We start from the raw sequence: 17,938 nt of genomic DNA on the forward strand, positions 1-17,938 counted from the left end.
GTAAAAACTACCCGATGACATTATTGGCACTTTCACTGAATTCAACAAAAATTGCGGTTTAAATTCGGACGTTCTCGTATGCCCAACGATACTTTCCGGTTGACAAACCCGACTGAGCGTTCATATAATTTTCGAGCCAATCAGAGAGTGTCACGTGAGCCTGCCACGAATATGAGATAATAGGAAGCAGGCTCGAACTTCTCCCATACTGGGCTTATCTTAAGCAATTTTCTTAGACCGCGCTATTTCACAAGCTTATGATCACGCTATTGTTCATTCTCTATCCCAGGGGGAATAATATAATATTTAAGGAAAGAGAACGCGAGTTAAGAGAGCAAATTTTTGTGCCCATGCTGCGAAGGATATTTCTATCTGTTGTTCCCATGACACGCGTTCCTTATGACCGACAAGGAGTCGCCCTTGACAAGTACGCAACATGACACATAAGTAATAATAGATTTCAAATGATTTTCATGGGAGCAGAGCCCTGTAAAGGGGATTCTTTCTCTTTCGTATTCTCTTGTTTAATTCTTATCATGCGCTGGAAAGGTCTAGTTTCGAGGAAAAACCCAAAGCTATGAAAACACTAGCTAGTGCAAAATAGAAATGGATGTTGTACATACACTCCAAGACATTGGTTCCTGCTGTGCTGATAGGTCTAAACATATTAAGATACACTCCTTTTATAAGCAAGAACCTTTTATAAGAACGTTCGGGCAGAGATCAAACAAACGTTTAAGAACATACCCAGGCCTAGAGCCAGTTAAGAACGTCTTTATTTTGCTCTTGTTTTTGTTTTTTGTTTTTGTGGGTCGTGTAAAATAAATGTAAAACAGGACGATAAACTTAAATACTTGGGGACGTTTCTTAATATTATATACTATGTGGTTTTCCTATAGGCATGATACACTGAAGAAACTCAGTTGGTAGTCGAACTTATTATACTACGTAGATTAAGAACGTTTTCACGGATCAAATCTCCAAAAAATAGAAAGAACGTTCAGTCTCAGCTCCAAAATTACAAGTTCTTTTAAAAAACAATGAAGAGTGTAATTAAGGACGGTGCCTACTATTGTTATTGCGCATACGTTCTGCGCATCTCCAGATACTCGGATTTCTTATTGGTGATGCTTACTAATACAGGGATAATTTTGCGCGGTTTAAAACTATCCGGAGAAAGTAGATCTTAGGAAGTATTTTTGGTATCCAAAAAGAAAATTGGGGGTAACCATGCATTTTTGAGAGATAATTAAGCTTCAATTAGAGAAAGAACGTCATACATTGCTTTGTATTTTAACGCTTTTTGCAAATATTATACATGAATTATCTTTGAAAAATGCGTGGTTACCCCCAATTTTCTTTTTGGATTTCAATAACACTAGTTAAGATCTACATTTCCTGCATAATCACACACCGGGGGAAAAATATCCTTAATTAGTAGGCACCGTCCTCAAGTTGAGTTTAGTGAGCAGGTGATTTTGAAAAGCAACTCCACTTAACCCCACATCCTTCTTCGGCTTCCAGGACGTCGATAAATATTCACCGAATCAGTAATGAGCAACCAACAGCTAACATCGGCTTTCAATGTAATCTTCGTATCCATTAACAAAAGGAAAAATGTTAGTTTATCCTCAACAAATCATTTTCTCGGTCCATTGATTCAGAAGCTCTTGGCATTTTAATCCCCGTTCAGCCTTTCTACGGCAAATCAAACGGTTATAATGGATAAGTGAAGCTAGGGTACCAGAAGAACTGAACTAATTAAGAGTTCTTGCTTCCTTTGCTGACTTTCCAATGCAGTAGTTTTTCAATGAAGGGCCAGGGAAAAAGGTCACTATCGAAATTGATTACGCTGGGTTTTGTATTGTGTTAATACAGTCGATAATGTATCAGGGCGAATGATTTCTCTAAACGCCTGTCGATAATTATGTTGTCGATAGAAATAGATACAGGGATTCAGCGCAGAGTTAGCGAGGCTGAGAAACCCTGTCCAAAAGTGTAATTTCGTATAACGGTCCGGAAATATTGCACTGATGATCAAGATAGGAACCCAGCAAAGTGAAAAAAGAAAGACTACTAAAGCAATAGTCTTGGCGACTTGTTTGTCTCGTTTTGCCAGGCCAGCAGATACTTGGCTTTTCCTTTCACTTCCCTGTAGATTGCGTATCTTAGATGACTTATGTTTAACATTTATTACTGTGACAATTCCAGACATGTCAATAGCAAAAAGGCAAACGAAAACTCCAGCGATTTTCACTCGCATGAAGAACTCGCTATACCTAAAACCAAAAGCTTCCAGAATGGGAATTACTGGCGACACGATCCATATGAAGACCAAGAGGTTTCTGAGCTTCGAGGAAGTCATTCTCAATTTGCGGCCTAAGGGACTAGCAATCGCCCAACAGCGATCCATGCTTAGTAGGGCCAAAATCAGAAGAGACACTGTGGTCGAATACCGCCCTATCGCTATGAAAACTGAACCAGACATAGTCGATGAACACTGTGGCACAGAACCTCGAACTAGAGACAAAATAATCAGAGGCATCAGTATTGCTGTAACCAGTAAATCGGCCATTGCAAGATTGCAGATTAACGCACCACAGATCGTCTTCAGGCTCTGTGTTCGCCTTATGACAAGAACGACGACAACATTGCCAAAAGACCCACCAACAGTAACTACACTACAAATAACTAAAGCAAAAACAATGTCGGTTGTTTTCAGTGAAAAACTCTGGCAATATGTGACAACCTCTTTGCTGTTAGAAGTGTTCAAAGCGAGGTTTTCACTACCAAGAATCCCAGAGGTTGAGTTCATTTTGCAAAAAAAGACTTTGCTGCGATCCTTCAAAACTATGGTAAAAACAGGATTTAGAAGACACAAAAAGTGATTTCAGCTCTAGTCTCTTGCTTAGTTTACACAAGCGGTTAAATTGAATCACCCGTGCCTTACATGCAATATTAGTACGCTCGTTCCGTCAAAAGTTGTTTATCTAAACTAAAGTGAATTTTCATTTCCATATTAAAGTTCTTGGCCCTTAACAAAGTTCCTTTTTCTGTAAAATATTGCCTAATTTAAATCGCTGCGGGGGAAAGAAAAATCATATTTTCATGTCCTCAACTTTGTGAAAAAAACTTTGATTCATCTGAGAAAACCATGAGCATTAGTCTAATCATATATTAAAATTCAACTTGAAATATGGAAACTTGACCGCAAAGCGATGTGATACCTGCTTCTATTGAATAGTGACTCAAATATATCTAAAGCCGGAGGGCTATTTTGCACTTAAGAAGTTGAAGGCAATTTCAAATTCTACTTAGTAAATGGTCCACAGCTGTCAATTTATCACATAAATCTTTGCATCAAAGAACTTTCTGGTAAAATTGACAGCTGTGGACCATTTGGTTAGTAAAATTTAAAAGACCTTTTACCCACTGAGAACCATACAGTACTTACCATTAATCTAGTGTCAACGAACGTTCTTAGAAAAAAAACTTTGATTGGGTTCTCGCCGTGAGACCTCCGAACGGTTTCGTCCAATACATCGGTTTTGCAAAACACATGGTTTGGTGGTTAAACTAATCTGCCCGACTATAAACAACAACTATATGATCAGACAAAACGTATGTAAATAGCTAATGTTGAATGTTTGCGCAAGTGAAGAGAGGTAAAACTGTAAAAAATTAATGCGCAAGTCTGTAAATGTTCCATATACGATGACTAACTTAAATAAGAAGCCTTCATAAATGCAAAAGGCGTATCTTTTTCTGGAACGAAAATTTGGTTTTATCAACAGAGTTGATAAATTAAATGTAAATTGACCACCGTTCAGAGATTCTAAAAGCTTTCGGAATCTCTGTACGGTGGTCGTCCGGGGGCTGTACATTATCATCTCCGTTAATAAAACCAAATTTTTGTATACTACTTCCCCACCGATGCAGCACCACAGTTTCTTTAGAAACTACCCCCTTCATTTTTCTGGAACGACTCTCAATACTGGACACATTTAGTGGGAACACGAAGCGAATGGTGTAGAATCATCGTGTTACAATTCCCCAATTCAGTCAATTCAATGTTGTTTAAGAATTTTTCGGGCTACCGCTACCCTGGTCCCAGAAGTTTTTCTTGAGCTGCGAGATAGCTCGTCTTTGCCGCTTTAAGGCTTTTTCGCGGGTCAAGAAAAACCTCTGGGACCAGTGCTACTGCTGGTAGTTGTCAAATATGAACATTGAAGGAGATGGGGGAAACCGGGATTAATGTTCCAATACATGTCACGAATTACTACATGTAACTTCAATATTGCTGGTTTGAAACTATTTATTATTATTTTTTTTTTGGAGTTTATGATATAGTACTACCAAACACTACGTTAAGAATATTGGCTACAGCGAAAACGATGATAACATCACTCAAGTAATCAGATTAAACAATCATGATATTAACACAACTAGTTCTCTAAAATTGTTAGATGTCACAACAGATTCTGAGCTGGATTTTTCACAGCACATTAACATGATTTGTAAAAAAGCCAGTCAGAAAATTGGCGTCCTTATGAGACTTAGAAACTTGTACTCTTTAAAACAGCAATACTGCCACACCTTACATGCTGCCACCTAGCGTAGCACTTTTGCAGAGTCAGTGATTCTCGGAAAATGGAGCGGTTGAAAGAAAGGGGCCTGCATGCTGTTTTTAGGAAGAATGCTAGCTACCCTGAACTTCTAAAAAGAGCAAAACTGCCTAGTTTACTGAATAGAAGACTACAGGACATCTGTGTCTTGATGTACAAAGTCAAGAACAATCAATGACCCCCCTATATATCAGTGACATTTTTATTAATCATAGATCCAAGCATAATTTAAGGCAGTCTGATTTCTCTGCCGCCAGGCACAACACGGTAAAATATGGCAAGCACTCCCTCGCCACTTGGGGCCCAAGCTTTGGGGAAAATTATCTCCTGAATTGAGGGAATTAAACACCTCAAAATGTTTCAAAAAGAAAATACCTACTATAGATATAACTAGATGCTTCTGTGAAGCATACACTGGCTTGCCTGTGGTACGTGCTACAGAAAATCAGAAGGCACTGAATTGTGTGGTATTGAAATACAGCATTCCAGTCTCTGAAGAATAACAAATAAAAGAGAAGCGAGAAACATTGGCTTCTGGGCTGACATGTTGATAATTTTCAAGTTCCCTCACAACTTCTTTTCACCACAAATGTGCCCTATGAGCATCCGAAAACTTTGTAATACTAAACTTCACTGAAGTCAAGCCCTGTTTCGCGGGGTTAGTGTTGGGATGGGAGACCAAAACAATAAACCCCTCAAAAAAAACAGAAACATCTGACCGAAAATACTATTAACGCTAACAAATGCGAACTCAGCAAGGTACAGATTCTGTTAGCGTGCTTTATGCAAAACAAATATTGATGAAAAAGCAACTAAATATTGATACACAGTTTTCAGAAAGAGCAGAAGGAAGTTTCCCGGACGGTCGATCGAGAATAAAATATTTACGACATGAAAACAACATTAATTTTGAACCTTGAATATAGATCATTTTCACTGTCACGCAATAAAAAAAATAAATCAAAAACTATCCAGTGCAAAACGCTAAGAAATTGTTATCTTATAGCAGATAAAGAAATAAGACACTTGTCCAAGTTTTAGGCCTCTGCGTTTCCCCAAACTTCAGATATTCGTCGAAATGTTTCGCAGGCCGGAAAATAGTGTAAACATCTGGAACTGACTTTGGCTATCTAGGCGACTGATTATCACTACTGAAAAAACAAGCATTTACATAAGCACTTTTCCTAATGCTCTAACTTCTAAAAGGGCTCAAAATCATGAGATAAGTATATATTTTTCAACAAACTTGATCGTAGCTTTGTGTCACGCACCTACATAATCCTGAAATTCAAAATGCTCTGGTTTCCAAACGAAGCACGCTATTGAGCTGTGAAATTGTCAACAGATGTAGATATGCCGCCTCTTATGCCTGATGAGGATAAAAACTTTGGTGGATCTTTAGTTTTAGATTTTGGAAGGTGATGACGTCACGTGAAAACGATCTATAGAATATACAAAGTTACGATCAACGACAAACATTTTGGGAGATTTTTGCTTCGTTCACGTAAATTGCAAAATCGAAAGTGACATGGCCGGAATTAAGCGGGCGCCGTGATTAAGTTACCGCGGCATGTTTACTCGCCAAACAGTGAAGCATCTGTGTCAAATGATGGCAAGATACCGGGTTTTTGTAAGTTTCTTTTTCTGTCAAGTGTTATAAAGTTTGACAATGAAAGGAGCGAAGTCAAAACAAAGATCACAATCGCCCAACTCTTGTTTATGCAAAGTCAAAATTAATTTTACTCTCCAAGACGCGTACGACGTTATTTATCACCAGGTAATTCCATCATTCTGGAAATAGCAGCTACTTTATTATTCATCTGCGTCACAAGTTTTCACTGATTTTGGGCGTCATTTTGTTGTAACTCAAGCACGCTTCCGACAGGCCTGTGAACCCTTCCTGCTTACAGAGCAATACTAAAAAACTTCTCCCATATCACATTTGAACCTTAAGCTCGAAAATTCAATACACAACATGATATTATAATTCACAAAGGCAGAAAATTCCACAGAATCCGTTTCCAGCGAAAAGTTTATTGAAACAAACAACATATTTGCTCTTAGCGGCGAAAACCTCTTCCTATTTGATTGCGTGCGTGAAGACAAGAAACTCAATTGTGTCAAATTACCATGTACTTCAGGTAAATACTGCTCACTTTGATTTCGTCTCGACGGGCGATAGATTGTTGTCGAAGTCCAGTACTCGTCGCTTTTGAGATTCATGCCTAGTTTATCCATTATTGAGCTCCATAAGGGTATATTTTGTTTAAGGATCCACTAAAACGCCATTCGCGTTGCATGACTTTCGACGCCATTGCAGGCTAAGTTAATGATTCTACTGTGTCCACCAGAGAAATCTACGCAGTTCCACCACCCTCTCGATCCTAAGAAAATACGCGCAGAAGGCTCTATACACAAAGACACCACTTACCAGGGGAGTGACCGGCAAGACTTTTACCGACACGGAAAAAAAAAAAAAAAAAAAAAAAAAGAAAACAAACAAACTAAACGAAGACCTCGACTGGGTTTGCCTTATAAGGCAACCCAGTAATTACATTATTATCAATATACGCGGCCAAATAGAAAATCGGCCTCTTCAAAACACACGCTCAGCGGGCCGCAAAAGACTGACAGCGGGCTGCTAATGCAATATAAGCCCTACAGCTGATTGGTTCTTGCTTCATCATCCGATGTATTTTAACCAATTAGAGTAAGCCTAGTGTTGACGTGGGAAAACCATTCATTTGCGAAACTCCGGTTTTCAAATGCAGTTTTTTCAGTCGTCGAATCGTCAATCAACACTTACATGATGATTTGAAGTGACTTTGAATTCGTTATTCACTTAGCTTGTATTATTAAAACTCGCATTCTTGATATCATTTGGCCTTGTTTATTGATAATAATGATAATGACATGACTTTTTCCGGGAATATTGTTTATTTGCGCCCTTGTAGTGTCATTTGCGGCCCGAGCGCTTCGCGCTACAAGGGCGCAAATAAACAATATTCCCGAAAAAAGTCATGTTATTCCCGTATTAATGGATAACGGATGCAAGTGTTGTCATCTTTGTAATTCGTAATTCGCAATTCATAGTTATATTCTAAATCTGTAAATATTGTAAATACCATTATTTTATTTTTTATTATTTTATTATTTTATATATTTATGCTTATATTGATATTTTATTTTAATTCATATTTATTTATTTATTTTGTGTCCCCTAATTAGCATAAGTTTTTAACCTAAGCTATAGCTAGGAGGCTCTTTTAGACACTTGAATAAAGTTTCAATCAATCAATCAAGCTGATCTAATAAAAGTCTGGTCGTCACCGTACCAGACAGCGACATCAGTCTTCAAATGGCACGAGAAACACTCCCGGTGATTTTATTTGGCCAGGAAATGTTCTCTCAATCTTTTCATTCCCACTAATACCACAGAGTTCTTTGTTTGGTGGTCATGAGAAGATGGTGCTATATCAAAATTACACCTCTTAAAGATAATACAAGAGCTTATGGGCTCCTGGCTGATAATAACAACTGTATAATAATCTTCATTCTCAATACCTGTCTGACTGAAACTTCAATGAAATTGTGAAGAGAATTTACCTACCGATCACTTCTGGGAGTCAATGCGCATGAAATGACTGATCCGCTCCCAGGACCTTTCCCTCCGCTTTGTTGTTGACCAACGACGTTCCCAGGACTTTCAACTCCCCAAAGCGAAGGGAAAGGTCCTGGAACAATTGCTAATTGACTTATCTAAGAGTCCTTTTTCCGAAAAGATGTACGTTATGCCAACTTAATATCACTCGTACCTATATTCGTGAGCCAGTATATCCCAAGACTTAATTTACACAAACAACATAGGAGGCAGGACCAAATTTTAATTAAGAAAAGTTTTGCAAAAATGTCAGGCTGACAACGTTGCACATGGTAGAATATCTAATCTATATACTGCGAAAGAGGTCGTTTTCCCCCACACTAAAACTAGAAATGATTTTGTAACTCATTTTGAAGGATACTCGCCGAAGCTATAAAATGCCCTTAAATTTACTTATCTTGCTGAGACTTTCCTGTACACAGTAACTCTTTGCAGTATACTATTTCTTGTCTATTCGTATTGAACTTTGATAGACCGTTGAATTTACCTAGTTTTCCTGCGTGATGTGAATAAAACCAACTTGTAGGGGGTTCTGGAGGAATTCTCCGCTAGAAAATTTTGAAATCTTGAAGCTCGCAAATACTACTTTCAGCATTCTCGACGAGATATCAAACAAACAACAGAAGTATAAACGATCTCTTTCCATCGGTTGCACACAATACTTATTTTCGTTATTGGATTTAAAAACTCGAAATTTTGCGTTTGCAGTCTCGAAATTTCGAGTTCTCAAACTCGAAATTTTGAGTTTACAAACCCGTCAGTGTAAAATACAAACTTCAGTTAGCACTTCTAAAGGGTATGGGCTTTTTCAACAGTTACATTATAACCTTAGTCTACATTTTACACTGACCAGTTTACAAAGTCGAAATTTCGTGAGTTTGTGAACGCAAACTTTTGAAGCAGGAAAACTGATTACAAAATGCCATGTCCCTTTCGCGCCACATGAGTTAGTGGCAAGTATTTTGTGTGCTCAAGGAATATTCTAAAGGGGTATTTCCATGACAGCGGGACGAACTCAAACCGGTATGAGTTCGCATCGGCCTCCATACTCTTTTCATGCGTTTCACATGAAACCGGCCTGACAATGAACTCAGTTACTTCGTCTCGGTTGCTGCGGGACCGAGATGAGAAATTCTAGTTCTGGTCTGAGTTCGTACCTTTCCCATGTAAATGACAACAAATCTCAGACCGTGTCCAAAAATTTCAAGCCTGCATGCCTTTGGGTCAACCATAAATTTATTAGGCCAAAACAGATCAATTTCGTCTCGACACCAGGCTCCAAGCATTTTATCCCAACTTCGTGTAAACTGCTGCAAAAATATCATACAGGTTCAAGTTCAAGCAGGTCTCATGTAAATACCCCTAATATAAGGCCCTTGTTCTCACTATAACTGACGCATCTTTATTTTCAGGAAATTTCTTCTACGAAGGGCTTGACCGCATAATCCTCCTTCACTTGATTAATAAAATCTACTTAAAGTCTACTTTCACTCAAACAAAATAATCAATAAACACTCGTTGTTGAAATGAATATTTTAATACCTTCGTTAAAATACAGTAAACACCCGCATATAAGAACACTTTTTTCAGGTTTAAGGCTGATCTTGTTCTTATTTGAGGGGTGCTTAGTGAGAAATCAGCCTGAAAGTGTTCTTAAAATGTTCTTAAAATTGATTTCAGAAATTCTTCAAATTAAATATTACTAAAGGTTTAATTAACATACAATGCTGTTTTGTAATAGATTTTATAGTTTGTAGTGGTCCTAAACACCATAGTACTTTGATACAAGTTACTACATACTGTATTGTTTTCTTATCTTACTTGTAATACCCTTTCCCTTTGTATTAAGAACATGTTTTATTAATCAGGCTGAATTTTTTCTTATTCATATGGTGCTTTATTGGCCAAATTTCAGCCTGTTGTTCTTAATCCACTTGTTCTTATATGTGGGTGTTTACTGTATTCTACAGATTGATTTCAAGCTTTATTCGTTCTACACTCTCAATGAATGAATGATTATGTCGTGACCTTGCCAAAGTTGCCGTGAATCTACTAACTTATTAGCTGGTGGATTCTCTACAAATCGGATAACGTTTCGACAAAATTAGTCTCCACAAAAAGAAAAGATCAATACAACGCTGATATTAATCTGCATTTAACAATGTTTTGGTATGCGGTCATCGATGATGGCTGGCTAAATTATACAAAAGACCGGCAGCGGCCGATAAAAAGCACGATTTCTAAAGTATTGTCGGTCTTATTGGTTCAGTGAGATGGAGTAAAATTTTGTGACGGGTTTCTGTTGAATTATCCTTCTTTGTCATAAAACGCTGATTTTGATTGGTCGGAACTGTACCTGTTAACAAGAAAAAATAATCTGGGTTTTAGCAAATATTTGGCAAACACAATACTACTACGTACTACTCTCTACTACTAATAATAGAAACAATAATAATAACACTAATAATAATAACATTCACACGAACTAGAATTATATGTTTTATTATAATAATAAACTTTTAATTTCTCAAGCTTCGGTAGCCAGTTTTCCTGTGCCTCATTAATGCTTTGCATGCATTCTAATTGATTCATTCGAAGGGATTAACAACGTATCAATCACCCCCGAGCGGCCAAAGGGAAAACATACTTTATCGTCCCGGTATGTATGTTTTGGGCCGTTAGTTATGCTTGCGTGTTATCTTCTGATTTATATTACCCCTGATTTATTTAGTAAACGATCGCAGAGAAGAGGTGTTAAGATGGTGAATACTCTATATACACTGGCGCAAAACGATGTTGGTAAAATGGAAACAGAATAGAGGGCACGCTGTCATTTTATTTATTATGTACCATTACAGCCTACCCTTCTTTCGTGAAGATTAATGACTGGGGTCAACGGTGTAGCAATAAAATGAATAAAATACAAAAAAAAAAACGAAATAATGGGGAAAGAAGAAAAAGAAAAAGAAGCTAATTTACAGGACTGTGAGTGATTAGTGAGACGGAATGTTTGAATGAGTTAAGGTCATCAGTATCAAAAATACACTGTGGTAAACTGTTCCATTGAGTGATGGTTCTGGGGTAGGAGGATAATTGGTGACACGAGGTACTGGTAGAGAGGGGGATGAAGCTATATTGTGGGAATGACGGGATCTACGTGTCATGGGTTGGAGGTATTTGGAGGCGTTAACTGGAACATGTCCTCTGTGGATCTTGTACAAGAGAAAAAGTCTTGCATCCGCTCTCCTTTGTTCTAGTGACCTCCAGCCAAGGTCCTGGAGCATGTTTGAGACGCTAGAGGTATTTTGATACCCCTTTAGAGTCCACCTAGCGGCCCGTCTTTGTACCATTTCGATCTTGTGGGCGCCGTTATTTTCTACACCTGGTCTAGGGTCCCAAATTGCTGCACCGTATTCGACCTGAGGGCGCACAAACCCCATGTACGCCTTCTCACGCAAACCACTTGAAGTAACTTTCAAATTACGCTTCAGGGACCCGAGAGAGCGATTGGCTTTGGCTGTTGTTACATCTATGTGTTTATTCCGAGATATTTGATGTGGTCAGCCTCTTTAAGTGGAGTACCATTCAATACGTAGGTGAACAGGATCTTGGTGCGTGCACGCGAGACGCGGAGTACTTCACACTTTGAGGCATTAAATTGCATGAGCCATTCCTCTCCCACATCTGAAGAAGTGTTAAGTCGTGCTGAAGCTGCTGACAGTCTTTGCTGTTATTGATAGCAAGGTACATGACAGTATCATCAGCGAAGAGCCTGACTTTGGATTTAATGCCATTTGGTAAGTCGTTGATATAAATAAGAAATAGTGCCGGGCCGATGACCGAGCCTTGTGGTACGCCCGATAGAACTGGGACGGGAGTCGAACGTTTACCGTCAACAACCACGCATTGCTGCCTGTTGTTCAAGAAGTTCTTAAGCCAGCTGCCTAGGGTGTTGTTACTTAAGTTTCAGTAATAGCCTGTTATGAGGAACTTTATCGAAGGCCTTTGAGAAGTCCATTACAATGACGTCTGTTTACTTTATGTTCCGTGGGATGTTAATTAGGTCGGTGACAAATTCTAGGAGCTTATTTTCACAGGACCTATTCTTGCGGAAACCATGTTGTAGCGGATAGAGGATGTCATTTGCCTCTAGATGTGCCATCTGTCTAATGATAAGGAAGCGTTTCGAGTTTATCGTAACCAAATTCGTTGAGAACTTTTGATAAACTATGGTCGTCTGAGAGTAGAAGTCAGGGGTATGGAACATTAGATATAGGTTTGTCGTGACCGTTTTAATTAATGTCCATTACCTGTTGAGCTCGAGGCTTGGACGCCAGAAGGTCTAAGAAAAATTAACCAAAACCAGATAATCGATAGCCATTCACCGCCATCTGTTAAAAAATAAAAATAAAAAAATAAAATAAAATAAATAAATAAATAATAATAATAATAATAATAATAATAATAATAATAATAATAATAATACGTAAATACGAATTCATAAAACAGTCGTTCCTAACCCTAACGGCCATGTAGTCAGTCAACAACGAAGACCGGTGGCGGATCGTTTGAACGCGTTTCTGTAAACTCTGTAAAATGACAATTTCAGATCCTTTGCTTTTTTTTACCTTTTAGCTGAAGACACTGGTATTTACTGGCTTTCGGTAAGTTCTTCGAAGTTTGCATGATTTCTTGACTTCTCTCCTAAAAGCAACAACGTCATCATGTAACTGAATTCTACATTTTTATGAGTGGCTTGCATAATGGTTTCTTGCAATCTATGGTAACCTTTTATTTTCCATTTTCCGATTCTAATGCAAGTTGTTGCTTGTACGTTAAAGTCAATTGCATTTTTTTAGGTATGATTTTTCTGAAACTTGACATGATATCTGTTCATTGGAAATGAACGGTGCCTTGGGAATTAACAAAAATAATATAATAAATCACTTGCAGGAGGTGTTACGAGGTTAGACATTGTACTGTCCTGTTAAGGTTTTGATTTTAACTGAGTGTAAAGCTTTTTTGACACCTTTTCTGTTTAAAGAGATAATTCTTATTTGATACGTGTTACGGAAGCTTCGTTGACATTGAACTCTGAACTGCAGATCAGTGGCAGTATATAGGGTACCCATTTCCTCTCACTTTTATCTTAAACTATTGCATCATTTTCCTTTGTTGAAGGACGATTCAAAGAGAGGAAGTGTCTCTAAAGTTCAGTGGGATATCATACCATTCAGTTGTCGCGAAAAGGGAATTTAAATTTCAGACCGAGCTGTCTTTAAAATGAAATTATCTTCGCGTGGCATTTTCTCCCTTGACTTTTACTGAAAACTAAGAATTTCATCTACTAACTCGTTTAAAATAGGTCACAATCTCTGATCTCGCAGTGTCGTTTTCATGAGATGCTGTGATTCCGCAGAAAAAAGATTGCTTTGTTTTGTCCACGTGGATGATATCAAAATGGCAGCTTGGAAAATCGGTGGCGTTTTCTGGCGCATTCCAAGCATCACTTGCTTTGATGGTCTGAAAGCAATTAAACACATATGAAATAATCGATATCTTTTAACTTTGGTATCTTAATGATCACCGGCAAATGTAGCGACAACTCAAGATTTTCTTTTGTAAGGCCGCCCCGTTTACAGTTGACAAGTTTCCCTTGACAAGTATTTTTTCCTTGTCAAGGGAAACTTGTAAAAAATAAAGTAAATTTGACAATTCTTCCTTGAAAAATGCCAAGGAAGAATTGTCTATAAAATAAATTTGCTCGTGTAAACGGACGGAAAGAAAATGTGGCAAGGTATATTGATGAGATTAGTTCCCAGTATCACACTCAGACTCTTTGCTGTCGCATGATGGAGGCTAAAAAGCAAGACGAGGTGGAGTGCACGAGCTCCGACGAGCTATAGGGATTGCAACATTTTTATGTACTCGCTGACTTTGCAGACACAGGCTAAACTTGTTCATCGTCTATACGAGCAATTATTCCTTTTGAAGAAGAACTTGTCGAGGAGAAATTGTCGATCCTATGCACGAGCAATGATAATTGTCAAGGAAACTTGTCAAGGACTGAAACTTGCCGGTATAAACGGGGCTTTAATTCCATCATGCAGGGCCGAGAACGCCGGGCCCTGAATTTTTAGGTTGTTTTAAAAAACCAGAGTCGGACAATTCGCCCATAAGACATTTTGCCTCAAGCAGGACAATCTTTGACCATACATGGTCAGGAGCCCATCACCTGACATGGTAGCTAATCACTTGAAACCCCAGCCCTAAACATGACTGAAATAAGTGCTTAGATTAAGGCTACAGACTTAAGCACGAAATTCAATTCTGAATACCCACTTCAACGAAATCATTACGAGAATTAGAGGGCACAAGACATAAGGGATCGAATCCGGTTGGCCAGCCCATCACCGAAAGGAAGACACTAATCAATTAAGGGAACTACGCCTGCGCCTATGGGGTAACGAAATAGTCATCTCTTCTATCTGTTTCATTTTGTACATTAAAGAATGATTCGATCTGACGACGTGATAACGCTTATTTAATTTTCCTACGACGGTTAATCTACAATCAAACTCTGCTTTTAGAATTGAAGTATTATAATAGTAATTTTATCATTATACGTTTTTTGAGGACAATGCGCCGGAAATGTTTCTCCAGGATCGTAAAATTTGAGGAAAAGTTATTGTGTCTAATGCCAGTTTCGACAATTTGGAGGGAATGTCTTGTTAGCAGGATTACTTTTACAACATAACGGCAATCAGTGTTCTAGCACCAAATGAAAAACCAATAATTGCTTAACAAGATGTACTCATCAAGGTGACGTAATAGGTTACCATGACAACAAAGACGCCATCTAAAAGAACCCTATATTCAGTTGTATTTAAACGTTTAAAAATGACTGAAAACGAACTCGGTAACCCTCATTTTTTGTTACGGGAAAGTGGTTTCTCAGGCTAAGATAAAACTCAATAAAAAAATTTAAAAATCGGCTTTGGAGTGGATTCAGAGCAGCCTAAACCAATTGCGAAAGTGGTTTACTTGTTCAAAACTTTATCACTACTTGCTTACCTTCACTTTACTTCCTCTGATCTTCCATCCGTGTTCTAATGCATCGAGTATAATTCTGATATCCTCATCACTGTTGGACACAAAGATCCCAGCCACTGGAACCAGAAGTTTGTGATGTCTTTCTTCTTCTTTCTGGCACACCTGCTGATTATTGCAACAAAGTGTATTGATTCAGAATCGTGGACCACCATAATTCAAAACAGATGGGGCTGCATGTCCTGACTTTAGGCCGACTACTTGAAAAATGTAATACAGATCTCGAATAGTCGCAGATAAAGTAGTGCTCTGTGATTGCTACCACTTACTGTCCTTCAACTTAAGTGCCTTCGACCAACCCCTCTCCCCCTCCCCCCCCCCCCCCCCCATTCTGACAGTAGCGTAGAAGGCATACAACCACTGTACATGGAGACTAGTACGTGCATTCAGCACAGTCAAACGCAAAATCAAGCGCACTGTAGAAGCTTGAGACAATGGAAAACTCTAAAGTATAAACATTGGTTATCGAAAAAAGCCGGTCCTCAGGTAATCTAGTCAACCCAAAGAGAGAACACTAATTGAGACAAATTGGAGTGAAGCCGTAAAGAAATAATACGAGGGAATGCAGAAGTACCTTACATGCTGTTGTGGTATCATCTACCAGATAGATCAAAATCTTCCAGTCTTGTCCTTGCCTTGGCTGCTCTGCAAAAACAACCATTTGCATTCGTTTCTTGTCGTTTTTTCCTGGTCGTCCAAAAGCAGCGATTTCAATGTCTTCCGGTAGCACTGGAAGGGTTACTTCGATGTCATTATGTTTGTGTTCTATTTTTGCATCAGGGTAAACCTCCTTTAGGCTTCTCCAGCTGTCTGATTGTTCAGTTTGCGCTTTGACAAGACTTTGTTTCGGTCGACATTTCACATCGATGTTCCACGTGTTACCTGCGTTCACCAGACAGCTGTGCTCAATTGATACAGTGTCTTGTCCTTTCTTGACTTCGTAACAGCAGCTGACTTGAACGCATTTTGAGCCCCGGTCGTTGTTGACCTGTTGTTGGTCAACTGAAACAAAACAATATGGTACATTCTGAAAACTAACTTTTGTGGATTGAGTTTCCGAGTCCTTCGCAAGAACTGGCAAACACGCTTTTGCGAATAGACCTATCTCAGGCAACCGTTTTTCATAAACCACCAATTCCGTGGAAGCAATTTTTGTTTCTATACCCCGTCCCAAAATGAACTGATTGCGGAAAGGCCGGATCTTTACCACAAGGCACAAATCTGCAGTGCTTGTATGTGGGTAGCCTGCGTAAGCGCCGGTATTAATTTGGCATTGTTGGCGCGAGAGGCAAATTAATTTCACAGCGCTCCTCAATACCACCAGCTAGGCTAGACTGCGAGAAGTCCCTCTGTTGCTCTGGAATCGTTGAAACGAACGCTTAGGTTGAACTTTTAATGGCTGAAACTGCGGGTCGCAAATACCGCGGGCGTTGGTTAGAAAGCGGTATTTGCGACGCGCAGTTTCAGCCATTTTGAAGTGTTCGTTCGTTTCAATGATTTAGAGCAAAAGCGAGACTGCTCGCAGTCTACAGCCACTCAGGCTAGTATGAATAATGCCATCAATCGGATATCAGGTAAACCTGACCGTTACACACCGCCTTGAAGAATATCAGGCCGTCCGAGTATTTCTCCTTTTCACGCTGCAAAAAGATATGACTAAAACGTACAAAAGCTTATAAATAAACGTTAAAACATCTAAACTAGTCTAAACTCTTATCCAACTCACGGACTTATCATTATTGTGCGTTCACGCGAAATTTGGCGCGATATCACAAATGCTCGAACCGAATGCGTTACTTTTGTTCCACTGAATTTGAATCGAATAGTATATATATAATTATAAATCCAGTTGATGTCGTTTCCAGTAAGTCAGACACAATAAAATTCTATCCTGTGAAAAGAAAAAACGGACTTAAACAAGGACATTTTTGTTGACAAGGCGAAAAAGAGCGGTTTGCTGTTGCTGGACACCCTACAAAAATAAGGAAAAAAAAAAAAAACGGAAAGGATCTGTCTTCCTAAGGTGTTGTTTTTACGAGAACGCGATCGCCAACAAAGTTGAAATATTGTCTACTTCACGGATCTTCTAAGCTTACCCATGGCCAAATGTGTTGGTTTTTTAACTCCACAGAGTGACAGTACTGTTTTTTTGCGAGGCTGTGGCGTACTGCGTAGAACTTGTTATGTTGCTTTCATTTATGTATATCCAAAGGTCATAGCCAATTACACTTCAAGGAGATCGATAAACATTACCTCATATTATATTTCACGCCGGATTTTTCATTTTCCACAGTCATAGTTATCTATTGTTGTGAATCCAATCTTCCGTCCATCACAGTTTTGTTATTTTATCATATTACCAATTAAGGGAAAGACAATATCATGGGGTTTTTCCCGAGCGGAAATTTTGCTGATTATTTTCACTTTGACCTTGGAGAACGTGACGTAATAAAACTTTCTCATGCAATTTGAAACTTAAATGGTAATTCTTTTATCAAGACTTGCAAAACTTTTATTAACTAGTTCAACCTCGAATAGCAAC

The 17,938-nt window shown here is 38.6% G+C and overlaps 2 protein-coding genes across 3 annotated transcripts; both read right to left on the reverse strand.

Annotated features, from left to right (window-relative positions):
• Positions 1–1,410: 1,410 nt before the first annotated feature.
• On the reverse strand, positions 1,411–2,935 carry LOC137994678 (alpha-1A adrenergic receptor-like). Its single transcript, XM_068840279.1, has one exon. It carries the CDS (start codon positions 2,813–2,815, stop codon positions 1,835–1,837), a length of 981 nt encoding a protein of 326 aa, XP_068696380.1. The 5' UTR covers positions 2,816–2,935; the 3' UTR covers positions 1,411–1,834.
• A 6,869-nt stretch (positions 2,936–9,804) lies between these two features.
• LOC137997204 (uncharacterized) lies at positions 9,805–17,709 on the reverse strand. Of its 2 annotated transcripts, none has more exons than XM_068843071.1 (7): positions 17,493–17,709; positions 15,971–16,398; positions 15,361–15,504; positions 13,639–13,809; positions 12,915–12,990; positions 12,597–12,677; positions 9,805–10,642 (listed from the first exon to the last, which is right to left on the reverse strand). In XM_068843071.1, the coding sequence occupies exons 1-7, from the start codon at positions 17,494–17,496 to the stop codon at positions 10,527–10,529; spliced, it is 1,020 nt and encodes a 339-aa protein (XP_068699172.1). In that variant the 5' UTR covers positions 17,497–17,709; the 3' UTR covers positions 9,805–10,526. The 2 variants fall into 2 exon arrangements, with proteins under 2 accessions (XP_068699172.1, XP_068699173.1); XM_068843072.1 differs by having other exon boundaries at positions 10,431–10,642; positions 15,361–15,501; positions 17,493–17,631.
• Positions 17,710–17,938: the final 229 nt, after the last annotated feature.

The sequence above is a fragment of the Montipora foliosa genome, chromosome 3 (assembly GCF_036669935.1).
Source record: "Montipora foliosa isolate CH-2021 chromosome 3, ASM3666993v2, whole genome shotgun sequence".
Lineage (NCBI taxonomy): Eukaryota > Metazoa > Cnidaria > Anthozoa > Scleractinia > Acroporidae > Montipora > Montipora foliosa.